The following is a 27,235-nucleotide window of genomic DNA, read 5'->3' as shown; positions in this document are numbered from 1 at the left end:
ATGCAGACATGCTTTCCCTGTGCATCCTCTGACATGCTAGCAGCTGCCATGCTGCAGGGGGATAGCACAGTCTGGGGGAGAAAGGGATCCACTCAACATTGAGGAAGCTGTCCACTGGCCAGGGAGAGCTGCTTCTGCAGCTGGAGGGGGTGTGGGGTAGTGCTCTGCTCACAGGCGGCCCTGACTTGCATGGGTGAAGGGGTGGCTGAGTGTGGGGCCAGATCCTACTGCTCTGAACTGCTCAGATCCTGCCCGCTCCCACGCCCCGCACATTAGCCTCTGCCTTGAGAGGTGCTGAAAATGAAGGAAGAAATGGAAATTGCATGAAAAGAAGAGGAGAGAGAGCAGCTGGAGAATATTTCGTGCAATAACCCAGGGCTCCGGGGAGTGCCGAAGCAGACCTTCCTTCTCATCTTTCATTTCTTTTAATCTAGCAGGTAATTAGACGGAAATCAAATCCCTCCCCACAGCCAAAGATTAACCTGTCATGGCTGTAGCTCTTCCTACTCACTGCACCACCTCTTCTCCTCCCAGTCTTTCCCCTAAACACCACACACACACACACACACACACACACACCACATAGTGGTCCACTTATTTAAAACTATTAAGTTTGAACATTTCCCATAGCAAGGGCTCTCCCAGGAACAAGCAAGATTCTCCCTCCCTCCAACGCAAGAACTTTTCAATGCTTTGCAGATTAAAAAAAAAAATCCAACTGAAAAACTCCCTTTTATGGATGAAGGAAGTTGAGCGCAGAGTGAGGAGACAAACCCTTTTATGGCTAAAAATGGCAGAGCCAGGATTTACCCCTGAAGCATCTGACTGCAGAGCCTGTGCTTACCAACTCTGCTCCCCATCTACACACAAAAGCCGTGAGTGGATCTCTGCTCTGACCTCAGTGACTCTCTCTTCCCTCAGATGATGTAATTATATGCACAGGGAGACAAGCCCCTGTCCGACTACTGATGAAAACCTACACCCCAGGTTATACTTTGGGACGTTGTTGAAAACCAAGAAACTTCCTGGTTGGCTGAGGTTCTTTCTCACACAGAATCACCTGCTCATTTGCTTAGAACACATAAATCGGGAGTCAAGTCCCTGCTCTAGCTTACAGTGAAGAAACAGACAGGTCTCCACTTTATTCATGGAGACAGGGTCTCTTTCTCTGAACCCAGACCAGCCTGCCCCACAGAGATCCCTCTTCCCAAATTCTGGGAATACAGGTGACCTCCACCATACTCCTCTACCATAGAGGTGGCCATCCCACGCCACATTGTTTTTTCTGTGTGGGTCCTGGAGTGTGAACTCCTATCCTCGGGGCTTGCAGGGCAAGCACTTTATCCACAATGTTAACTGACTGGCTGTATGTCCATCCAGTTTCCTATTTCTACTCATATAGGGAGCGGGGCATCTGCATACCTGTGGTAGAGGGACCCAGTTGCTGCCTGGTGTCCCTCTGGAATGACACTCTTCGGGAAATGCACTTTTCCCATCAGCCTTAGAAGTGGCTTCCTCAGCAGACTACACACAGGAGAGGCTTATTCCTCACTCAGCGGTTCCACATTTTGAGATGGAAATGACTTGGTGTGTTTCACACAGAGAAATGCACCTATCATTAGCCACCTCCTGTCTGCTTTCCCGTGGAAATGCATCCACATGTTTCTTGTTTAATGACAACCCTCCGAGCCTGAGACCTTTGAGGACCAGGAAGCCGCCACAGATGCAAACCACAATGTCCCCAAACTTCGGAGGGTTGGGTGTTGGAGCCTCCAACTTTGGCCTTAGATAATAAAACTCTGGCCTTTTCTCCAGGAGTGCACACACATACACAAGATCCCGTGTCATCTCTGGGCTCCTTCAAGCTTCCCCCCCCCAACCCCCGCACATTCCACTCTGAAAATTAGCTCTGAATTCTTTTGTTTGACACTCCAGGCTGCCCTCCTCTGGGCTCTGGGTTTCCAAGGCCCTTCCTTCTACCTCCCTCCTCTCTTCAATCCACTTCACACACCTGCCTCTCCAGCCTCCCTGAACTCTTCAGAGCTCCCCGTGGAGCCTCCTGCCACTGTTTCCTCCCCCAGGGACGTCCTTCCACTTCTCTTTGTGTTTCAAGCCCTACTCACACTTTACACCTCAGCTGTAGTGCTGCCTCTTCATCTGCTTTAAAAGTTCCTCCTGCCAGGAAATGCTGCCTCCAGAGGCTCTTCCTTCTTGACAGTCTCTCCTTGCGTTCACTGTACTTACTGTACTCTACCTTATAGATCTTTATGGACGGGTCTTACCTCCCCTTCTGGCCTGTGAGCTAATTTGCTTCTGGAGTCCTCCTCTTGACACACAGTAAGTGCTCAACAAACTCAAGATAAAGGAATCTTGTTTCTCTAATGCACCCCTGATGCAAATGAAATGCAAATGAACATGCGAACAGTCACCTACTTTGACCCAGACTTCTTTTATCTAGATGACACATGGATCTGTGTCTGCTGGCCCACGGGGTTCAGCATAAAGAATTCTTTGGTATCAACTGAGCTTCAGGATTTCAACCAAAGACCAGCTGTGCATCTACACAGACCGACCAGTCTGTAGGACAATGAGATGATTCCTCTGAAAGAGTCTGTTTCCAGAAGCATGATCACCATCAGAAGGTTGCCACCCCCTTTTTTTTTTTTTTAGGATGGAATGCTTAGTGCACATAATTCTAGAGAGGTGGCTCCAGAGTTAAGAGTGCTGACTACTTTTTCAGACAACTGAGGTTCAATTCCTAGCACTCACATGTGGCTAGCAACCATTTCTAACCCCAGTTTCAGGGGGATCTGATACCCTCTCCTGGCCTCTGTGGGCACTGATTGCACCACAGACACGCAGGCAAAGCAACCACATCTATAAAATAAAAGTAATTAGTCTTTAAAAAATGAATACATCTTTCCTATTATTATTCAGTACTGCCAGTGCGAGTGAGAGGAGTCTGAGTTTATGCGCTTTCTGATTCTCGTGCTTCCTCTACTCTTCTCAAGGACAGGACAAAGCCACATTCCTTGGTCACACTCAGAGTCCCAGCTATGCAACTGTGTGCCTGGGAGGGTCCTCTTCTCAGTTCTCTCAGAATGCCTCACCTTTGTCCTGGGTTCCATGTAGAATCTATCTGTTTTGGAGTTTCACCTGTTGGTTCTAATGGCAAAGGATTCCAGAGAAATGCTTGTCAAGGTAAGAAGAGTAGACGTCTCCATCGTACTGAGGCGTCAGGCAGGCTCCCTCGGTTCTTCACGGCAGAGTCATTATGGTGAAAAGGAGTAAATAAAATGGGAGCAGACTGTGACAAGTAACTGTGGGAAAGGGGCCTTCTGCAAACAGCTGTAGTTGAATCAGAGGCAAGAAGAATATAACCCAACTTCTAGGCACTAGGAGGCATCACAAGCTCCATAAAATCTCCTCAGATTCCTCCACGCCTACCTCCCTGGCACACTTTATAAATTCTGGGGTCCCAGAAGAGAGTCCAGTTACCAGAAGAAAGACATTCAGGAAAGGAGTGCAAGTGAAATGGCCCTTCTGGGCTTAGATGTGCCTTCCCCAAACTAGGACCTTGTCTGAGAACAGCTGGGGACTATGTCTGACAGGTTTTCAAAACAAAGACTTGGGTGACCAAAATACCTTGAGAAAAAGGGTTTTCTGCTTTTTTCCCTTTCTCTTTGCTGCTGTGCTTTCAATGTGCAGCAGAAACCCATCTCAGAATGAGGAGACTCTGGTCATTTCTACCTCACCTCTAATGAGTCTTGTGACTTGGGACAACTCATGTACCTTCTCCAGCTTAGTTTCTGGGTGGGGAGGGCTTACTCAGGGGTAGGCATGGGAGTAGAATGACTTTATCCACAACTTGGAGCAATTGTCTCAGAGGCTTAGGAGCTGGCTGTCACCATTGGGTAGTTTGAAAGTGTAGCCCGACTGACCTCTTGATGACCCAGGAGCCAGCATTTTTCAGTGCCATCAGGGAAGGAGGTGACATGGCTGGGCTCAAAGCATGATGAGACGTTAAGGACCTCACCCAGCCCTGGCTGCCAAGTTCACCGCTGCCAAGTCCATGTTCTTTAGATGCCTGAGAGAAGGCATCTTGAACCAGGCAGATGACTAGAGTAGTGATCTCTGAGCCTCTGCCAATGAAGTGAGGGCTGGATTACACAAGAGGTTCTAGTGGCTTCTTATGGCAGAAAAGAAAATCCTTCTGTACAAGTGACCTTTAATCTAGGAGACGCAAATCAGTAGTTAAGCCTAGCGGCACACATAGCCCAACTGCCCATCAACTGACAAACAGGTACTAACCTGCAGTGGATCTCATCTATTTAATAGATAATAATCTATATAAAGCCCTAACACATGCTATGGCATGGCTGAACCTCGGGGACATTATACAAATGAAAGAAGCTAACTACAAAAGACTGCTTATTGTGAAATTGTTTTAAAAATGCAACCTACCAAGGACAGGAAATCTGTGGCAGATAGGTAGCCCCCAAGGGTGGTGGTGGTCAGCAGGGAGGAAGGGGGGATCTGGGGATGGAGGGAGTGCTTACAGGGATGGGTTTCTCACAGAGTGACAAACACGTTTGGAGCTAGATAGACTGATATCCCTATAACACTGGGGATGTACCAAATGTCACTAAATATCGCTGGATTGAATGCTTTTTGGGGGAGGGGTTGCTATGGATCAAATCTAAGGTCTCACGCATGCTAGGCAACTTTGTATCACTGAGCTACACGCCAGGCCCTCAAGGTATATGCTCTTAACTTTTACAGTATATGGATTTTACTTCTACAGAGATGAGGTTTCCAGACTCTCTAAGTGCTGGCCTCCTCAGTTCCACATTCTTAAGGTTCCTCCACTGAGCCCCAGTATGGAAATCAATAGTCTCCAGCTACTAAAAAGTTCCAGTCAGCTTAGTTTTCTAGAGAGGTGGTTTCCCTGCTTTAAGGTAATTTCTCCTAACCTCCCAAACACACAAGTCCCAGAGATGTCTTCCTGCCTGGAAACAAGCCCGCCAACTGCCCTCTCTGTTGTCTGTGGTAGTCCATGGTGATCTCCCTAGATTTATGATACATCACTGGTTTTAAACTCACAATTCTGCAAGAAGAAAAGTAGCCAATCCTTGCTTAGGCTTGCTTCCTCACTGATCAGTGAAATGCACATTTGAGAATCTTCTGTCAACCGTGTATGACATTTCACCTACGATTCCAGCCCCAGAAAGCTGAGCCACGAGGATTGAGTGCAAGTTCCAGGCTAGCATAGCCCACACAGGGAGACTGCCTCTCAAAAACCAATACCAAACCAAATAAAAAAGTGCCCATTAAATTGTTTCATTTGAATGTAGTCATCATTGTTTTATTTACATGTCATTATCTATTATGTAGAAAAGCCCCCTGGAGGCTCAAAACAGCTTTGCAACTTGCTGAATCCCTTACTCGTAGCTTACCACAGAGTAAAGACTTGAATGTTGTCTCTTAGCCTCAAAAGAAAGCAATTTTTTTTTTTGAAACACTGTCTGATTCTGTAGCCCAGGCCTGGGCAGGAATTTGCTAGGCAGTGCAGGTTTTCCTTGAATTTGTGGCAATCCCATCAGCTTCTGAGGGTCGGGATTACAAGCAGAAATCCTCATGAACCAGCAAAGAAAGTGCTGTTATGTTCAGAAGTCAGTCATGGGGGTCAGGCTCCTCTCCATACAGAACACCTGTGACTGTTCTCAGCCTCACCAGGAAAGGCCCCAGGGGGTACAGGATCTAGGTTGTATGGAGGTACAGGGTGCAGGGTACAGGATGTGTGGGCCCAGGGGTGCAGGAAGGTGCAGGGTACAGGGTGTATGGGCAGATGCTGGCACATTTCTAATGGTTCTTCTGTACCTTGCCAGGGAAGCCTTGGGGTTGAGGGTCTCAGGACATCTGCTTAATTAAGATTGGGTGGAACAAATGATGTCTTCTGTGCCCTAGCTGTCTTGATGACAAATACTCCGAGCAGGAACTAAAAAGGACCATGCCATAGGCTCTAGTCCTGGGCATGGAGACACACACCTGTAATACTTCTGCCTCTAGGGAGGCAGAGACAGGAGGATTTTGAGTTCAAGGCCTGCCTAGACTTCACAGTGAGACCCAACTCAAACAACAGACAACCAGCAAAAAGGAACAGAAAACTCTGCTACTACAGTTATATTCCGGCCTGGAATTCTACTGTGACATCGCTCAATACGGCTGTAATGGCGTGGTCTCAGAACTGTATCCACAGTTTTTGGCCCCACAGCTGTGCACACGTTCTATGTCCCCCACCCTGTGCTTTGTCCCGTTACCTTGAATCATAGGAACTGAGAATAGTTTCGGCCTTAAAGTTACCACAATAACCATTGCTTATGTACTAATGCACTTTGCAGGTTGCAATGTGCTCTTGTAGATGCTGGCTAAAAATAAACTAAAAAGGTGAAATTAAGGGAAAAGTCAGTAAATGGCATTTAGCAAGTCACCCTTCTCCTTATGCTCCAGGTAGGAAAAAGGGAGATGAAAGGGTTTTTAGGTTAGAAATGAAGCCAGAGCCCTGAAAATTCTGTCCCTGGATATCGATACGAACATCAATGCTTTTTAAATTAAAAATGAGATGCTGCTGCTTATGACTTGATAAGTTATAAAATGCCTCTTTCATCCTTCCCAATCAATGGTCCTGGGATCCTTGGCAATTAAATTTCAGATCTTCGGCTCTTATGGATTGTGTAGGTAACGAGAAACAAGAAAGGGGAAGAAGAAAGTTCGTCTCACTGTGCTGCTTTACCGGGAAGGGCTTCCCTGTGCTTGGTAGCAAAGGTTAAAGAATGCTCAGGCCTCCCATCCACGTACTAACCGGCCCTGACTGTTTAGCGTCTGAGCTCAGAAGAGAGAGGGCGCATTCAGGGTGGCATGGCCATCGAAGAACCATATATATGAGTACTGACGAGGAGGTAGTGACGATACTGACGAGGAGGTAGTGACAATTGAGGTGGCGCGATGGGAAGGCACAGGAGGAGCTGCAGAGCGTGAGTGGGAAATGCAAATGAGGTAAATATAGCGCCCATGCAGGAAATGCAAAAAAAAAAATCTTTTCATTTAAAATTTAAAAGTATGCTCAGGCCACACAATAGATTTTGAACTTCTTGTTTCCAGTGAAGAAGGCAGAATACCAATGTGTCAAGGTCATCCTAAAATAATCTGCACCACCATGCTATAGAAAGCCACCTACTTCTCTCCGTGTGGAGCACAAAGTCTCTTGGGACCTCATCTTGGCTGCTGAGATCAATAACCATTAACCATTACAGGAAAGATTTTTAAGGAGTGTGCTTTATGGTAATTAATCTGACTAAATTGAGGCTCTAACCAGTGTGTTTTCTGAGGGTAAGTAGTGAGGGTAACAGTGTGTGTGTTTAGTCAGTGGTCCTATCACTTGCTCACTGTCCAGCCTCAGATGCTCTGAGGATCTGGTGGCCTAATGACCTCATCCTCGAAGCAGAAGCCCATGGAGTCCACACAGACAGAACTGGCTACTCGGACCACAGAAGTGAACGTTCGGAGTGACATTACGCTCAGGGAACAGTTACCACCCAGCCTGCCTGAGAGTAATATGACCAATCTTATAGACTAATTTCCTGCACGGCATGTTTGTTCGACCATGGCTGCCGAGTGGCAGCACCCAGGGAACCTGCAAATGTGTGGACAAACCTCCAAGCCCTGCTCGTAAGAATCATCACTGCTGAGGCGGAGGCCTTTTGAAAGCTGCTCTGGAAGGCTCTCGTGTGCAGTCAAGGGTGAGAAGCACAGCTGTAAGGTGGCTCATGCAAGAGCTGGGCTTGAGCCCCACTGATGAGGAGTCTCAGCAGAGGGACTTAACAAACACCACTTGTTGGAGAAGTCAGCATTCCTCCCTCCCTGGAGCCATGGCAGCTAGGGCTGAAAGTCTGGGAGCTTTTGGGTCAGTCTGACACATCACAAATATGGGAAGAACGACTTGAAACGCCTGCTTTCCAGTTTCTGCCAAGACTCAGTCAACAGTACTCAGTTAACAAAAAACACTTTGTGGGCACCTGACATGTGTGTGGTGGGGGGACAAACAGAACCAACTGGCCAAGTGAAATGTTGTTCGTATCAAGGATGCTTGTGTGGAAAGTGAAGCAGGGACGTTCATCGACCCTCTTGGGGTCCCCATGGGTGGCTACAGGGGTGTGCAGGGAGAAATTAATTTGGACCTGTGCTAGAGGTGTCAGAAGATGATGGCATCTGCAAACTCAAAGCTCATGCCGTAAATGCGTAAAGCAGCATGAGGGAGGGCAGAGGCCGCTCTCTTCATGTCCAGCTGCTGGGGCCTCTCCTACATGCTGTCACACTTCTGCCCACAAATGGTCATGGGCAAGTACAGAACCTGTCGCTGAGGAAGTGGGAGATTAGGATTGGATAGCAAAGGGAAATGTACCACTGAATCCCAGTATCACATAACTCCTGTTCCCCATCAATACAATTGTGGGTTGGTTGGTTGGTTGGTTGGTTGGTTGGTTGGTGCTGGGATTTGGACTTAGGGCCTCACATATGCTAGGCACATGCTCTATATTCCCATGGAGCTATATTCCCAACCATTCCTGATTTTGAGTTGCTGGTCACGTAGGACTATTTATGAAATGAATGATCTATTCATTTAGCTCTCAAGAACTTAATCCACCTGCTTGGGACACAGAGCAGAGACATGAAGGAACCAGCAGAAAGCAGGGATACACTAGGGACTTACTGGATCTCCTTTTTCTTCTTCAGCGGGTCCATGAGGCGCAGCGTGTCTCTGATCACAGCCACCTTCACCTCTTCATCCACCAGGCTGGGGATATTTTCAAACACCCCTGGAGAGAGCTTGGAAGAAGGTAAGGATTCTGAATTAGAGCCGACTGTGACCCTGTCCTGGTGCTTATCCCTGACTGCCTCAGACTAGCTCAAATGGTCATGCAACTGTACAAATCCATAGAAGAGAATTTTTAAACCTCCCTCCATACTAGCATGCAAATTTCCTATTATAAATTCACACAGGGAAGCAATAGCACTATGGTTTTGTTGTCATTGGTATGGTTTTATTTTGTTAGCCAAGGCTAGCCACCGATTTGGTATGTAGCTGAGGGTGGTCTTGAACTCATGATTCTGCCCCCTGGATTCCTGGAACTACAGGTGTGTACCACATGCTAGTCTTGGCACTGTGCTTCTTGGATTATTTTTGTAAGAGCTGAGAATGTGAAGAGGGTTGAAAGAAAATTAAAAGAATCCAGATAATTCCCTCAAAGCCCAGTAGTAATTTTAGGGGTATTTCCTCTAGCCCTTTAAATGTGCTGCGAGGGGCTGCACAGGCACTGTTAAATGTACTGTTTATCTTAGTGGTTCAAGAACGTCGACGTGGCTAACTCATAGTCATAGAATTTCAATTAGTTCATCTCCTGAGGCTAACTAATTAGTTCATGTCAAAACTGATGGAAAGGCTCAGCTGCTTCTAAGTTTCCCACCTTAAAAAATGAGAAGAATGGCATGCTGGGAAATTACTAAGGGTCGGAAAGGTCTCTTATTAATAGACTCTGTTTGGAGCTTGACAGAACTAAAAGTATTTGACTTCAACGAAACTTTGCTGTAAAATTTCAAGGGTGGCAAGTCTTGGGCAGCCAAGGGGGTGCCCGGCAAGCAGGGGTATGTGTGCTGCAACCTCCCGGCCCAGGGGTGCTCTGCAGCCTCCCGGCCCAGGGGGTACTGCAACTACTTACTTCATATTCATGCTCAATTCTCATGCTGGGGTTAGCATTCACTTCAAGTAGCATAGGCTTCAGGTTTTTCATCAGAATAATGTCAAAGCCTAGAATCTGGGCAGAACAAACATAACACAGCATTATTCCCCTGGGGCCACAGTTTCTTCTCAGGAATCGAGTACGGTATTACAGACATTAAGGGGAAAATAAATTCAGACTCGGGCTCCAGCCTTGGCCTTGGCCCTGATCTCTGTCCTCCACAGCCCTTGCTCCTCTGGGTATACTTGTTGGACCAAATGGATAGCAGACTTTTTTTAATGGAAACCTTGATGGTAATGGGATGTGCTCCCGTAGTGCCTCTCAGTGTCATCTCAAGTGCCATAAAGTGACGACCCCTTTCCCCTTTAACAGGCTTCTGATTATGCTAAGGACTACTAGCAGTCCATTGACTTCTCTCTTGGCCTTTGTCCCAGTTTCCTCTGTTAAGTTACTTCTTGGCTGCATTTCTGGAACCCTAAGGCCACCCTTCTTAACCTGTAGTGTGTATGAGTGTCTTGTAAGGTTACAAAGTAGCTGATCCTACAGGCCACACCCACTGCATCAGTGTAGAATGGGGCAGCCACTCTCCCCTGGGTGAGTCTGATATAACCTCTTGATGTGTGTGTGTGTGTGTGTGTGTGTGTGTGTGTGTTCCAGCTCCTAGGACTCCTATTGATGTGCATCACACACAAACACACACACAAACACACACACACACACACAGCATTAGTAACTTATGACGCATCAAAGATTCAGAATCTCATTAGATCCAATGAAAACACTCAGACGGAAGTAGAATTTGGACCTCAGAAAGCACTGTGGGTTTCCTTAGTACTGCCTACCCAGTGTGTGAATGTATCGGCTTTTACATCTAAAGCAATCACATGTGCCTCCAGTACTATATGAGTGTCTCTTTGCTCAAAAAGCATCAACAGTTTTCAGAGGGTGACACCAGAGCATCAAACTAGGCTGGAAAGCCGCTCCAAACATGGGACCCTGTGCAGCAACTCCACACATCCCCACCAGGCCAGGCTGGCAAGGCTTGCTCCAGAACCAGCTGCTGGACACCTGTGCTTGAACTCAGCACTGACTGGCCCCGGGTGAAGCTCTGCTGTCCAGCTGCCCTTGCCTCTGAACCCTTCCTTAACAAGTCTATCAGACCAAGTGCCATGTGCATGTTCTCCCCCTTACGTAGTCTTCCACCTGCATAACTTTGCCTCCTAGAGATCCTTCCTCATGAGGTTCAGACTTGAACTACATGGCCTCAAATCCTGGGATGGGGGAGGGGGTCCCATCATCTCTAGAGAGGGAAGAACATTAGAACATTTTCAACAACATTGACACAACCCCAGGGTCTCAAAAAAATATGAAGGATAAGCAGAAAAGAAAAAGGTACGGTGTAAACATTTCTTCGTCTATGGCCCTCTGAGTGAGAGATGAAGGGAATCCATTTGCTCATCCATACAGAATATGCATTAGTTAAATGATAATTATCAAACTGTAGCTTCATCTATATTAATGAAATCAAGGTCTGAATGGCCATTTTTGGGAATGATTCAAATTGAAGTTCTGTCTTGGTGAAGGGCAATCAGGATGACGAGCTGGGAAAAATCACCCTTGAACTATTTTTCTTCCCGTGGTCTTGAAAAGGAAGGGATGGAAATCAGGAGACACGCTGCATGTATTAGAGACCTGCTTAATAATAAATGGCAAGCGGGTATGAGTGATGAGGCCTTTAAGAGATCTGGAGACGTCGTCAGTGTAACTTGGACCTGGCCCGAGCCATGTGCCGCAGATGAGGCTGAGGACAATGGCTGGTGCTTGTGTTGGTTGTCCTTAACTGTCTGCCCTGGCTTTCTGCTGCATCTTAGAAGTATGGATTTATACTTTTCAAGCCTGGTAGACTCTTTTCTGTCCCAGGCCCAGTGGACTGGTGAATGAGGAGGAATGTTGAGAGCTGGAGGAGGGGGCAGTGAAACCTCCTCCAAGTTGCTTGGCACCCACTGACGTCAACCACTCGAGGATCTGAACACAGATGCATGGTTTTGAATGTATTGAATCCTATATGCTTTGGAATCAAAGATCCCTGGGCTCCAGTCTCAGCCCAGTTTCCCTCCCTAGCTCTTTAAAAGACTTTAGGGAAGGTATTTAGCCTCTCTGAGCCATTGAAAAATGGGTTTAAAATGGAAGCCCTACAGTTTTACCAATAATGGCTATGAAAAGTGGTACCTAGGACCAGGCTCTCCATATAGAAGGTGATCTATGTTAACCCCCTTTCCAGTTTCCAACTAAGCCTTAAGCAAGAAATGGAAATGGCAGGGGTGTGCCTTCGAGTCATAAGGAATTACTCATGTTCCAGGTCTGCCTATATGACTGGAGGCAGCTTCTCGGTGGCTCTAGGCCCCACTGTCTCTACCTGTAAAATGGGAATAAGAGCTTTCACTCATTCATTAGTGCGATATTTACTGAATGGTATCTACAACCACACACCATCAAGTAGGACTCACAATGGAATACACTGAAAAGCACTTGATAAAACGTGTGTCTAAGGAAGCTCAAGCAATATATTATAGTTTTTGTAAGTTTAAGGACATCTGAATTATTTTCCTCTCAACCAGTTTGCTGATGAACTATCTCAGGCTCAAAGGACTGGGAAGAATTTCAATTTGGATCTTGCCATGAAAATCCCAGAATGTCTAAACTGGAAAAAAAATGTCTGGAATTTTCTTGGTTCACAACTTCTCAAGATGGTATTCTTTTGGAAGAAGGAAGTCAGCCAGATTGGATCAACTTTGACCTATTTTTAATGTTACTTCCAGCAAGAGACGTTTCTGTGTTTTGTTTTGTTTGAAAAATCACTAACCTCGTCTAGTCCCTTCTCTTAGGAGACCCCAGGAACCTGCAGCTTGGGAAGGGAAGGTGCTCCCTCGTAAGTCTCTCCCAGGGTTGTGTCACAGCAAGTGCTGTCAGATGGAGAGGTGACTTTTCAGTCTGGTGATCTTCTGCCTTATGGAGACTTAACCAACACTTATGTGGCGAGGGGCTCCCACCTGAAGGGTGACTGGCATTTAAAACCATCTGGGCTTTACTGTTAACTTCTAGAGGCTAGAGACTGAATGGGAGAGGGCCCTCAACGACTGACTGTGGACTCACACAAAGGCTTCAAGCTACATTCCACAGAGAGAACCTTCTCTTCTGAGTGAGCTCCAGGCTACCCAAATCAACTACTCTCAGCAAGCAGGTCTGGGACTCCTCACAGTATGCATATAACTACCCATGGCCTATGCACTCTAATGTCCCAGTGAGTTTCATCTCCCAGGATTCAAGAGTTTGTGAAACACCTCCCCCCCCACCACCTCTACCCACTTGAGTGAAAGCTACATTCCATACCTGTTTCTCACAGAAAGAGGTAGAACTGGCATGCCACTTTCAACATTAAGTTAAAAAAGGATAGTGGCTTCTGGCCTGGGGTGTTCCTCTCCACCCTGAAAGAAGCCACCAGGCATACAAGTGAGCTGCCCTGTGGAGAAGGATAGAACTGACCATTGTCCTGACTTATCCAACCACCTTCCAGGTACGACCTGAGGCCTGTCAACACTGTGAGTGAACTTGGAGGAGGACCTTCCTTAGGGAGGTCCTGAGAGGACTGAAGCCCTGGCAGGCCTGGAGACTGGAACCAAAAACACATCAGTTACTCCTAGATTTTTTTTGAGAAGGGGGAGGGGTCTCACTGTGTAACCCTGACTAACCTGGAATTCCCTATGCAGAGCAGACTAGTCCCTAACTCACAGAGCTCTCCCTGTCCCCTGAGTGTTAGGATTACACCCTAGATCTTTAGAAGTTCATTATGTCGGGTTTTAGATTTATTTTATTATTTTCTGTGCATTACCATTTTGCTTGCTTGTACATTTGTGCACCGTGTGTGCCTGGTGCCTGCTGAGGTCAGGAGTGAAAGGACTTGTGAGCCAGCATGTAGCCGCTAGGAATCAAACTCAGGTCCTCTGCAAGAGCAACAAACGCTCTTAACTGCTGAGGCAGCTCTCCAGCCCCTCCCCCTCGCTTCTTGATCACCGGGAATGCTGAGATAACTAAAGCAGGTTGTTTTGAGCCGCTCATTTGTCCTCAGTGGTAGATAACGAACACAGCATTCTTTTCTTCTAAAGTCTACTCTGCTTCTCGGATTCCTTACCCAACAGTCAATCAAATCAACACTTCTCCCTTCACCCCTTACAGCAGCCTGCTCACCAGCTCCTGCACGAGCTTTCTAGATCTGGCCCAGTTTCACTCTGGAACACTTCTCTCGGCTCTCATCTTTCCCTGATTTCAAACTCATCTCTGGTGTGAGGTGGCAGGGTAACTTCTAGAATGCAAATAGAATATGACCACTCCTTTGCCTCATCTCTGCCCATAGAGGCTCAAGTCCTGTGGTGTGCCCTCAGCCGAGGGTTGGTTGGACTGTCTCACACAGCACCCATACCTCCTCCCTACCTCCTGCTCGCCATGGGTTCTCATCACACAGCTCTAGTTTGGTTTAATTTGCTGTGTCTCTCCGACCCCTACTCTTCTCTTCTTCCTGGATGGGACTATGTCTTTGTCACTAGGAACAAAGAAACTCAAAATAAAGCTCTGACATCTCCAGGGCCATGTTTGAGGAGAGGGCTGTGAGCAAGGTAAGAACATGGACCCTGGCACAGGGAGTAGAGGCCAGGGAAGGCCTAAGGAGGAAGAATCGTTTGTCTGCCACTGTCTTTTGACTCACACAGCCCCTCACAGGGTGTGTGTGTGTGTGTGTGTGTGTGTGTGTGTGTGTGTGTACATGCCATTCTTCCTTTTTTCCATGGCTGCTTTAAAGATGTTCTTATTACTGGTTATTTACAGTTTGATTGTAAGTTTTATGGTGGTGGTGTGGGGGGTGGGGATGGGGGAGATGAGTTGGGGGGGTGACGTGTGTCCTGTTTGGAGTTTGTTGGTGGTTTTTGTTTTGTTTTGTTTGTAGTTTGTTTGCTATTTGTTTTGTTTTGTTTTAGCTTCTTGGATTGTGAACTTCTGTTATGTTTAACCAAATTTTGAAAGTTTCTGTTACCAGTTTTTTTATGTTTTCTGTGCTTTCCTTTTCTCTGCTGTCCTGGGACCCAGATGAATGTGTGTTAGGCCTCCTGGTATGTTCCGAAATCTTGATTCCACTATGGTTGTTGTCTTGCTGCTTCTTTATTTTTCTTTAAGATGGGGTTTCACTATACAGACAAAACCCCGGGCTGGCCTCTACCCCTCGGCCTCAGCCTCAGCCTCCCTGATGCTAAGATTACAGATGTGAACCAGCATGCTCGGCTTGGATTTTAGTCTCTTGAGGAGTTTCACTTGCTCTGTTTAAGGACTTCTAGCTCTCTCTTCATTAAGATAGTATTTTCCTTGAGCTCTTGTACATCACTATAATTTTTTTTTGTTATTCTTTTCCTGCTGATTCCTTCAATATTAAGACTTCAGATCTAGTGAACACTTGTCTCCAGGTCTCCTTTCTGTGGGAACCATTAGTGATTTCTTCAGTTGGATGCTGGGCACCATGGTGGCACCATTGACATATCTAGAATCCATCTTAAGACTCTGGGGCTTTGTGCTGCAATCAGTCTTCATAGGTTATTCTGACACTTTAAAATCTCATTGTTTATGGTCAGATGGGCTGTGTCAACCAAGGAAGAACCCATTTGCCAACTCATGGAGGCAGAGCATCTTTGACATCTTCATTGAACACCCCCAGTAACCAGCAAGGCCTCTGAATTCTGTTCAAGGCTCGAACTCCTCCCCATCCTTGAGGTCACCAGGTCTGTGTGGCATCCTTGTCTCATTCGCCAGACATGGCCTCCAACAGAAAACTGGAGCATCAGTAGGATTTGCTTTGATGCCACCCTTTACTTGGACTCACAGCGGAAGGCTACCTCCACCCTCCAAAGCTCACTGACTCATGTACCCATTTTCACGTGTTCCTGGCAGCCTAGCTGTTGAGAATGAGTCTGTGTGGCTTCATCATGACCAGAACTGCAGATTTCAGGAGGTGGCATGTCAACAGTGACTAAAGTAAGAGAGTGAGTCCTGTTTGAAGGGCTGGCAAGAACATGACAAAAAAGAGCACTGAGAACAGAGGCCACTTTTGAATGACAAAGTAGATGGCCAAAAGGAACATGACAGGAGCTGAGTTCTAATAGAACAGAGAGGATGGATTAGACAGCATCTTATACACCACATAGCAGCCAGGGTTGTAGGTGCAATGAAGACACCATTGCAGGATTTGAGCAAGGGAAGGTAACGTCATCTGACCTGTATGTCTAGAGCGTCTTGTTGGCTACTGCTGGGTTGTTTGTGGGTTGCATGTGGCAAGAAGGGATGGAAGAGCTAAGGATGATTCCAGCTTCTGGTCTGTCTGAGTGCTGCTTGCTTACTGAAACAGGAAGGGCAGTGGATGGCAGGCTCTAGGAGGGAAGTCGTGGGTTTGCTATTGACTCTGGTAAGTGTTTGGTGCCCACTAGCTATCCCAGGAGCAAGTGAGCAATGGTATATATCAGCCTGGAGCTCCAGCAGGGGTCAAGATTAGCAATATGAATTTAGGACTCAACATCATTTAGCTGATCCCTAAAGCCACGGGGCAGGATGAGATCATTTAGGAAGTGATGGTAGATGTACAAAGACAAATTTCCAAGAATCGATCTCCAGGGATCTCCAATATATCTCCAATAATGACAGGTCCAGAGGAAGAGGCCAGGGAAGAGCAACCAGTAAAGTAGCAGGGAAACAGAATGTGGGACCCTCAGTGTCTGTTGGGAAGACCCTCTTCTTCGAGCCTTGAACTCACTTGGGCATCCCCTCCTCCAGGAGCCTTTGGTCGGTCAGTTAACTTTCCCTCCTCATCTTGTGTGAGCCCTTGGAATCATGATGTATAAGGAGCAGAAATTATCTCTGTGAGTCTTTCACACTAAATGGAGCACTCCCTAGAGGCCCTGGCTTCGCCTTTTCTTAGCCACATGCCCCACACCTATCTCAGGCTTCATCTCAGTGGGTACCCAGGGAATGTGCTAGATTGCAAAGGAAGAGAATAACGTAGCTGTCAGAGTGGCCAAGGAAGGCTTTCAGAGAAAGAAGGTCTTGAGCTGTACTCGGGAAAGTACTGAATACTTGAAACAGGTGAATAGGAACAAGCAGATCAGCCTGGCAGAGACAGAGGAAAACCAACGGCCTGACCAGGGAAGCACTGGTGACGACCTAGGGAGAGGAAGCAGATCTGGTGTGGGAGAACCAAGGTTGAGGCACAGGGGAGCTAGGGAGCCCGGTTGGGGTGTGACAAATGCCAGGCTGAGGGCTTGGTTTCCAAACTTGTATCACCAATGTCCTAGTTAACATCAAAATGAGAATAGTTACTGATTTACCTTAACTTCAAGGTCCTTTCTCATGGGTAGGTGTGAGAACTGTTGTCATAGTAATAAACACCCATCCTCACACTTATTAAGTGACTGCTGTGTATTGGGGACTCGTCCACATAGCTCCCTCTTACTGGAGCATGCAACAACTCCGGGATGTGGCTACAAACAAGCTCGCTACTTGTAGCTACGGAAATCCAGACTAGGAAAGGCTGACTTATGGAGCTCACCAGCTACAGTTGCTGTAAGCAGGAGTTTGGAGAAGCTCAAACCCGTCCATCTGAGAAGGAAACCCCAGCCTTTGACACTCCCGCTACACATGCACTGATTCTCAGCTTCTGCCTTCTGTCTGGGATTTGGGGTAAGAAAGAGGGCAGAGGATAGAGGAAGAGGAGGATTATGCTAGGCCTCAGGAAAGCTATATCTCTAGACATCCAACAGGAGGGTCATGGCTGAGAACAGAATTAGACATGGGGAACAAGAAAAATATACAGTCCAAGCCACAGAGTATGTTCCCTCTGTGTGTGTTTCTGCCACATGATCGTCTACACCCAGGCTGACCTTGATATTTAAACCAGGGTCACACTGCTGTCCTCAAGACAGCAGATGTGAGGCTCTGTGGCTGGGGCTGCCTGGGCAATGACAAGGGAGAGGCTGGAATGACAGGGCAGCTGTGTTCCTCAGCAGAAGATTACAGGAAATCTGACCACAACAGAGCCGTGCCAGCTGTTGCTTGGCCACCATGTTTTCCAAGTCATTACTGTGGTCATGGCTGGAACAGGGTCACAGTCACATGCCCCAGATGAGTGTAATTTGGTTGGCTAGGGGGGCTATGTTCTGTAATGCTGCCATCTGGTCAGGCCTTGCTACAAGTAAGAAAGACCTACCCAGCAAAGAAATAACTTCTGCATTTGTGCAGAATCTCAACGATTTGCAAAGTGTTTCTTACGGAATTCTTGTCTCTTGAGAGTTGGACGCCGACCCTGTGAGGCAGGGGAGGAGACTGAGCTTCTGAAGAGTTAAGTGACTTAGGACAGGTCACATGGCAAATGGACATCAGAACCATACCATGGAAACCTGTGCAAGGTCTGCCCAAGTGTCTAGAGCTCAGCTAACAGCATCCTGAAAGGAGATTCAGACGGAGCAAGCAGGAGTGGGCGTGGCTGTAAGTAGGGTACCAAATCGTCTCTCTCACCGTGTGTCTGAGACACTCAGAACAACAAATGCTAAGCAGATACCACCTGACACCTTCTTAAAGCTTCTTCATGTACATCACTTCCCAGCGCACACACACAGGTGTGAGTGTGCAGGGGGAACCTAAGAGGCCCTGGGTAGTGAGAAAGATTCCAGTACTCACCAAGCCAGAAACAGCTTCATTCCCAGCCTGTCTCCTCAACCTGGAAGCATTTAGTGTGTGTGGTCAAGCAGTGGCAAATGTTCATGAGGCTCTGGGCCCATCTGCTAGATGTGACCCTGACCAAAGCAGTGGCTCCTAATCTGGACCTTCAGTCCCCTACAGTTGGCCCTGCCCCAACCCTGATGGCTGTTGTTGCCTGTCTACTGCAGGACAGGCACATAATGACCACCCCAGTCCTCCTTGCTGGGCCTCTGTGGTCTGGCCATGCTTGCCTGGCCCCATGTGATGCTCCTAGAATAGCTGTCACTGCCAAACAGGCATGACCACACTTGTCCTCAGGGATGAACCCAGGGTGCGATCACATCACAAGTGTCTCCTCTGTCCTCACTTTGTGGTGGCCTGGGTCAGGACTTCTTTGTTCTGGCACTACCTTGAAGTCTTCCTCGGCAGACCTTTCTAAACATCTCCTCATAGCTATTGCACACACCCGCTTAAGAACTGAAGGCTCAGAGGGTGGCACAGGACCATGGATGGGACTCTACAGGACAATTACTATTTTTCCCATTGTCTTGATCTCCATCCAGGGGCTTTCACCTGATGGCGGCCTAGTCCCGAGTCTCTGGATTTGGAACTAAAGCCAGTGCGCTTGTGGACTGGTCAGTAGGTATTCATCTGTGGGAGACAGTGCTCTGATCCCTCTCTTCACTCTCATCCCTTACTACCCTTACTTCCCTTCCAGCTCAGCCAGGAAACACCCAGATCTTCCTTGACAGAAAAAGTGATAAACTGCGTACTTATGTAGTGTGCCCCAGTGGAAGCAAAGCCACCAGCCCCAGCAATGGGACAGACCTTTGAGCCATTGTCTGTGAAGAAGCAGATGCTTCAGGAGGTGGGATTCACACTGGGGCTGTTATGAAGCTTGGAAGCGAGTCAGATAAGGCAGTGTCCTGTCTCAGGGGACATACATGCATGACCACGTGTAGTTGTGAAAAATCAAGGAAATGGTCAACATAACATTCAGAATAGTGGTTATATAGAGGACGGGCTGGGGAACAGGATAGGGAAGAACACACACTGGAGCTGGGCAGGTGTGGAGTGGGTCAGGTGTGATCATTACAAATATGTTCTGTGTTGTGTTGTTTTATTTCTTACACATCACATACACACACACACACACACACACACACACACACACACCACCCCCTCCATCCCACCCCCATCCTGCTATGCAATAATATCAAAGATTGGGGAGAGAGAATCCCAGAGGTTCATCTTCTTTTCTCTTGCCTGGGCTGACAGAGCTGGTGACAGGAAGGGTATGCTCAGTAAGTGCCTGGGCTCCATGCCCCTGTCTCACCCCTGAGAGCTATGTTTTAAAAGATGTTTAACACCATACTCATTTCCTTCCCTCTCACAAACTGGCTGGCTGCCCAAGACAATTTTTGCTAGAGTATCCAGGACAAGTGTCAGTGAACATAATGGACAGTTCCAGGAACGGTCGCGCCTGGCATCCTGGCAATGTTTGAAGGAAGCTACAGGTCCATGCCCAAGTATTTTCTGAGCATCTTTTCCTTGGCATTCATCACATTCCCCCTTGACCAATCTTCTCAGTCTTCTTTGTTGGTTCCCTGCCTCTTCCCATCTTTCTGTTAAGTGGGGGCTGTCAACGGGTTTCTTCTCCATACTGCCACATCCCTTCAGTCACTGCAATGGATGAGTTCCCAGCCCTTTCTCCAACCCACTCTTGTCTTTCCCAAATGCCAACCCAAATATCAACTTGTATACTAACCTCTCCTTTTGACTGCCATGCAGGCATTGCCTCCAGATCCTGGCCCTTCCCTGATAGCCCGATCTGATCCTCTACAAGTAGCCTCTATCCATCTTTCCAAGAGCCCAGGACATGTGTCTCCATCCCAGGAATTCCTCTCCTCTCAGCTATCATCTCTTCTCTTTCCCCAGACCCAGCAGTCACCGAGTCCAGCCATCCACCATCCTTAGATGGGACTCAGCACTACCTTCTCTCTTCGTGTCCATCAAGACCTTCCTATTCCGAGCCAGCATCTGCTCTTGCTTGTACAAAAACATATATTAGCAATCTCCTTGCAGCCAGCCTTGGCTCAATACATAACTCACTGATCATGGAACTGTGTACTTTTGAGTATGATCTGTCCCTTTATAATCCTCTGGTGATGTCGCCACTGCCCCTGAGACTCTCCACAACTTGGGCTTAACCTGCTCACCCCCACCTCATCTTTTCTTATATTCCTCCTCTGGGACTCAAAACGCATCCCCAACTACACTGAACTTCTTTGGGTGTCTCAAACACACCAGGCTTCCCTCTTACCTCCAAAGCAGTATGTCTTCAACCTAGAACATTCAGTGGTGATCCCGAGTCATCCTTTCCTGCTCCATCTCTCACCTCAGCTTTCAGTGGGACTGCCATGTCTTTCGTGAAGACTTCCTGGACTGAGTCAGGAATGGTGGATGGGTCCACAGCCCCATAGTACCTGGTCCATTTCCTACTTGACTTTACTACATGTAACTCTCTGTGTCAATGGCTTCTTAATGTTAATGGCTTTCTCCCACTATGGATTCTTGGCATTGGGTGGCAGGATTCTATAATAATGCCTGACCCCCTCCTAAGTAGGCAGTAGCAACTGTTCAATGAATGAAGAATGTATGCATGACATATGTGCTCTCACAAGAATCTTACAGATTTATAGTTAAATGAAGAATAGTAGCCTGTCCCAAGTCACCTAGGAAACAGAAAGTTGAAAGTTGGGCTGGGGGTTTAATGCAAAAGCCCAGAGTGGCCACCACCTGTGTATCTCCACCTCTGACAATGCAATCCTACCCATCCTTCATCCCATTGCCGAGGAGCTTTTCCTCAGCCCAGTCAAGGCTAAAACTCAGGGTGGTGGCTGGCATGGTTACCTGGAAGCAGGTGGGCCCCGGCCTCCCTGTTGGGATGTCTGACTGGTAGAAAACTTTGAGCTCTGGGGTCAGGGCGATGACAGTCTTAATAACTAAGGAGATGATATCAGACCAGACCTTCTTGATGTCCACACCTTTGGAAGACAGTCTACAAAGAATGCTAGAGAAAGTCCTCTTGCTGCCTGTGCTGGCGCTGTCTGAGTGGACGAACTTGCCACTGTGAATGTTCAGGGAGTAGTTGGTCAAGTGCATAAAGACATGGTGCAGATTCTGAGGGTTGGGTTCTTGATATGGCTCTGTACAAAACCTAGAGAGTCCATCTTTGGCTATATAAATCTCTAAGGGGTCCAAGGACTTCAGCAAGACATACAGACGGATATCGAACTTGAGTTTGTCGATAAGGAGAGGCTTGCGGATGTACTCCTGGACCACTGCCGGCCTGTTATGGAGGGTCCCAGTCAGGCGGCCATCACAAGGATCCTTAATGAGGTAGATTCCATCACCCTGACAACCACTATCCGGTTTCACAATAAAAGTGGGCCTCCAGGAGGGATCACCATCTTTCACAGTTTGGACCTGGAAGGGAGGGAAAAGACCATTAGGGCTATGTCAGAGATCCCCCTTCCACAGAGATGACACTGCTTGGGGATACAGTAACATGAGACTTGTCCTCAGTCTTGTACTCAAGAGTGAGGTAGAATGTGGATTAGAAAGATAGTCACAAGACCTGAGTTCAAGTCACTTCACCAGTTCTTGATTGTATTCTTAACAAATCATGTAACAATAACAATGACAGCAGCTTAATACAATTTGTGAATACCTGTGATGTGACAGGTATTGTACTGGGTGCTTTACACTAGTTACCTCTTCAAACTATCCCAGAAAACATAGTTATGAAGGGATACACCCATTGTTACATACGAGAAGAGTCAGCCTGCCTGGGTTCAAGCTCTGGTGGTATCGTTTACAGATCAAATTATTTCTCTCTACCTTCAGTATCTGTCAAATAGAATTAAGATTTTTTTCCCTTTCTGGGTCTTGTTTGTTTTGAGACAGGGCATTTTGTCCAGCCTTGAACTTGCTCTATAGCTAAGGATGACCTTGGACTCCTTACCCAACCATCTTCACCTTCCAAGTGCTGGGGTTACAGACAAGCAAGTATCACACGTGGCTTATGTTGTGCTGAGCTCTGTGCATGCTAGGCAAACATCCAAACACCTGAGCAGGATAAGGATTCAACGAGAAAATAAACTTGCAGGTTTAGCTGGGGGAGGCAGTAGAGGTGGGACTGAATACTGGATTGATGACCCTGGAGCCCTGTGCCCTCCTCCATATTATTTTCAACCCTCAATGGGACAATATAAAGATGTGACCAACTGAGATGTACAAAGGACCAGGCACAGTAACCCTGAGCTAGCACATGACAAACAGGGGATTGGCTTTATTATGTATATCTCACAGACTTGGCCAATTCCTCCCCTCAATCTGTCTGGACCTTTCAGGAACTAGGTTCTATCAGCTACAGCAGCTGCCCTCCTCCCAGATCTGGGTCAGCAGGACATGCCCAAGACCATCTAGGCACTTGGCCAGCCCAGATCTGGACCTGTGGTTGTGTATAATTTATGGGTACCTGATTCGTCCAGGCTATGGCTTCAAGGTGTTCCCCCTGAAGCTCACATGTTGGAAACTTAACCTCTATGTGCATATATTGATGGTATCTTAAGGTAGAAACTTGGCAGGTAAGTTGGAGAAGTCGTAAAGGTAGAGCCCCCCATGACAGCACTGGCGGCTTCACAAGAAAGGAAGAGACCAGCCCTCCTAAGTGCTGGCTAGCACATTGGATGTTTCTTGTTCTATGGTGCTCTCTGCCATCTTGTGATGTAGTAAGAAGGCCCCTCATCAGCTACCAGCATCTTGACATTGGACTTCTTAGCTTCTGGAACTGAAAGACATACATTTCTATTCTTTACAAATTCAGAAGGCCTGAACCATGCAGACATCTTTGTTGGGGTGCTTTGGGAAGCTATGGAAGAAGACAGACTAAAATGTTCAGAGAAGAGGTTTTCAGTGGGGACACATGAAGACAAACACCTTGCTCTCTGTAGCTCCTGGCATGGAAGCTCTGTTCTGAGCCATCGCTGAGAGCAGTGCCCGACACGCAGGCACAGTGATGGTCCGGTGCCGGCCTCTCGCCAGCCTTTGCCCTTGCTGTGTAAGCCTGACCCAGGCTGTCTGTACCCTAGAACGTACTTATCTCTTTGACTGGCCTATATTTCTAGCTGAAGCTTTTGCCGATTCCTTGGTCTTGTAAAAGATCCTTAACAATGGAGGGACACTTACAGCCTTGATAATGACTCCCATCAATTGTTTCCTCGATGTCAGCAGGATTCCAGAACGGAACTTCACAAGAGATCAATGCGGGCTCCCTCCCGGGCCCTCCCTCTGCAGAGCCTTTCCTGAAACAGTGACCTTGATGCTATGTCGTTATTTAATATTCACCCGAGGCATCCACACGCATGGCCTTTACAGCAAACATGACTGCTATGGACGAATGACAGCCATGGATCAGCAAGTGAAAAATGTCAAGTTTGCACTGATGGGCAATTTTTCCCTCCAGAAAGCTTTTGCTAGGCCGATGATACTAACAGTTCAATATATTATCAGGAGTGATATTTTCTCCTTTGAATTCAGGGTATGTGCCTTAAATAAATTAAACTACATGGTCAATAGTCTCTGTCATTCATTAGACTGTTAAATAGTTCGTCCTCTATGTGCCAGAGTCATCATTACAAATCAAGATTATTAATTCTAATAGAATCCTTGAATTTTCTGAACCAAAAAGATCCTTGGAGACCAGCATCATCCCATCTGCTCACAGAGCAGAGGGGAGGCTGAGGCTGAGGGAAGGGGCGGGGCCTGCCCAGGGTCCTGTAACTGGCTAGTGAGGCAGTTAGAGTGAGAACCCAGGTCTCTGGTCCCACCTCAGGTTCGATGTGCCATTTTTACTTTTGATAAGATAAAATCAAAGACCTGTTTTACTGATTCCTATAGCAAAGACTCTCTTAATATCTCAGCCATTACTGATATCTGGGCTCTGACCTTACCCTGAACATGGTTGTCTTGGAACTGCATCTTTGAATCCTGAGCTGTCTGGGATACTTCAGCTTCAAATCTTCTGTCTGGGTTCCTGGTGTGTTCAGAAGTGCCACAGCCTCACTCAGTAGCTGCCGTGCAAGCAGGACCTGAGTTTGATCCCTAGCACCCACACAACAAAGCTAGCTGTGGTGGTGTAACCTTGTGATTCCATAACTAGGGAGAAGAGACAAGAGGCTGGCTGCCCGTTGAGCTCCAGACACAATGAAAGACCTTCTCTTAAAAACAAAAAGGGTGGGGTTGGGGATTTAGCTCAGTGGTAGAATGCTTTCCTAGCAAGTGCAAGGCCCTGGGTTCAGTCCTCAGCTCTGAAAAAAAAAAAAGACACAAAAACAAAAAGAGTAAAGAGCAATTGAGAAGAACAGCTGGCTTTGACCTCTGACCTCTGACCTCTGGCCTCCACACACATGCACACACAAGTGCTAGGTCTAGGAAATGAGGTTCCTATATTTTCAGTCCCCTCAGCCACTTCTTCAGGAAAAAAAATCAGAATTCATATCCTCTGAACCTTTCTGGTTTTGCTTAATAGACACCTTTCTGTTCAATGACTGATGTTAAATATAGTATCTATCTCTGAGCCCAACCTCACCCCCACCTCCCACCGAAATTCTGACTTGATTTTGGCTGAAGCCTGAATATGTGATTCTGTTGTGTGCACTGAGAGCCACCGTACTAAAGCGAATTAATTAAGCCAAAATAGCATCTGAAGCCACTGTCTGAAATGAAGTTCTGTGCCTTAGTGTTGGCCGGAATGTGAGGAAGACGGCTCTTAAACTACAGCTGATGCTATCTCTGGTTTATCCAACTCTGCTGTCGGATGTGGAATCCATTATCTTGTAACTGTATACTTGAATGGCTGAAAGAGATACATAGAGGATGCCGGCTGGCTAGCCTGGCACTCAGGAAGCTTATAGAAAATTTTCTGCATCTTTACCACCCCCTAGTGGTCTTCTGGAAAGGCATCTGAGAAAGCCTGGCTTTCCAACATTACTTAAGAGGGATATTATTAGCCTTAAAATGGAAGGGAATGATAACAAAGCCAAAACCTTTAGCACTCTGTACGGAGAAACAAGCCAAACACAAAAACGCAAGGACTTAAAGATTCCACCGTGCAAGGTCCCCTAGAAGTCAAATTCTTAAGAATTTGAAGTGGTGAGAATACAAAAGCAGAAGGAGTTGGAGTTGGGGTGAGGGTGGGGTGGTTAGTAGCCACACAAGCATGTGGACCTGGGTTCTAGCCCCAGGAACCAGATAAAAAGCTGGGTATTTGGCATGTGCCTGTAATGCCAGAATTGGGGTGGGGTGGGGTGGGAAGCTGCGACAGGAAAATCCCAGAAGCTCTTTGATTGGCCAGCTTAGTGGAAGTGATGCTCTCCAGATAGTCTGAAAAGCTAACAATAAAGACTAGCTCAGAGATTCTTGACAGCAGTCTCTGGGCTCCATGTCTACCTGCATACATGTGTGTGCATACACCTATATGAAAACATACACGTTCCCTTCCTGCCACACATGCACACACAAAAGAAAAAGTGACAGAGCTGGTAAACTTTTGTTACGTGTATTTACACCAATTAGCATTTGGTGAGTTGAAAAGAGTGAAAAACAGAAAAATCTGAATTTTGGCTCCGGTGTTGCTAGGACAGTTCTGGCTGTCATGTGACCATGGAAAGTCAGTGGACTGTCTTCTGTGGTCTGCCATGTTCACCTGTAGAATCAAGGGTTTACTAGAAGGTCCCGGGCCTCAGCCAGCTAACAGGTGCTGAGCAGGGCTTTCTCTTGACATCGCCTCTATTGAAGGCTGTGTCACAAACACTTGGAGCCACCCTGGAGAGGTCACGCTGTACTTTACGGCCAGCACACAGGGATAATATGAGAGCAGGGGTTTGCATGGGAGATTTATGACATGTTTGCAGCAGTCAGGCAAGGCCTATGGGAGAAGCAAGTCAGAGCACTTGGAGGGAGGAAATTCAGCAGGTAGACTAGAAAGCTACAGAGCGTTATTAGCATTGAGGGGCAGTCATGGGGACAAGTTCTGAATTACGATGACACCAGGGATGTCAAAGCTAGTTAGAGCCATGTTTTGCCACACTGGAGGACCTACATTTCATCCTAACAATCCAGGCCATCGGTGTCATGGGCACTGGATCTTCAGGACAAACAAGACTTTGATAGACAAAATAAATGTGACAAAGTGTGTATTGGGCAGGACACAAGGAACCAGTCCTGACAGCTGCGGGGTCTGAGGCTGGTACTCAAGGGAAATTCCAACTCTTGATGTACACAACAATTTCTGAGGTCAGATGAGACTAAAGCAGTTGTCATGTAGGTGATCCAAGCCAAACAAGGAAGGCAGCATAGGGCAGCTGAGAGGCAAAGTGGGAGGTGGACTGGGGTGGCTGCAAAGAGGAAGTTGAGTAGATGACAAAGCAGGAGAGAGCAGGAGACATTTAGGAGATTGCCAACAGTGGAGAACAGCAAGAGAGTGATCACTAATGTCAGTAGACATAACAGTCCCACTCAAGAGATCACATAAGAGTCCTTCCCACTCATGAGATCACACAGACTCCCACTCATGAGATCACACAGAC

At 47.1% G+C, this 27,235-nt stretch overlaps 1 protein-coding gene across 1 annotated transcript in view; it reads right to left on the bottom strand.

The window, feature by feature from the left end:
• Ttll11 (tubulin tyrosine ligase like 11) overlaps positions 1-27,235 on the bottom strand; it is a 227,083-nt gene that overhangs the window by 127,269 nt on the left and 72,579 nt on the right. The window contains exons 4-6 of the mRNA XM_028754738.1: positions 21,495-22,070; positions 9,777-9,872; positions 8,771-8,886 (exon numbers count right to left, since the gene is read on the bottom strand). Of these exons, the coding sequence (XP_028610571.1) occupies positions 8,771-8,886; positions 9,777-9,872; positions 21,495-22,070 (788 nt within the window). The remainder of the gene's footprint in view (positions 1-8,770; positions 8,887-9,776; positions 9,873-21,494; positions 22,071-27,235) is intronic.

The sequence above is a fragment of the Grammomys surdaster genome, unplaced genomic scaffold (genome assembly GCF_004785775.1).
Source record: "Grammomys surdaster isolate TR1022 unplaced genomic scaffold, NIH_TR_1.0 126035, whole genome shotgun sequence".
In the NCBI taxonomy this organism is placed as follows: Eukaryota; Metazoa; Chordata; class Mammalia; order Rodentia; family Muridae; genus Grammomys; species Grammomys surdaster.
Note: the sequence above shows the minus strand (reverse complement) of the source record. Positions and strands in the feature narration are given on the sequence as shown.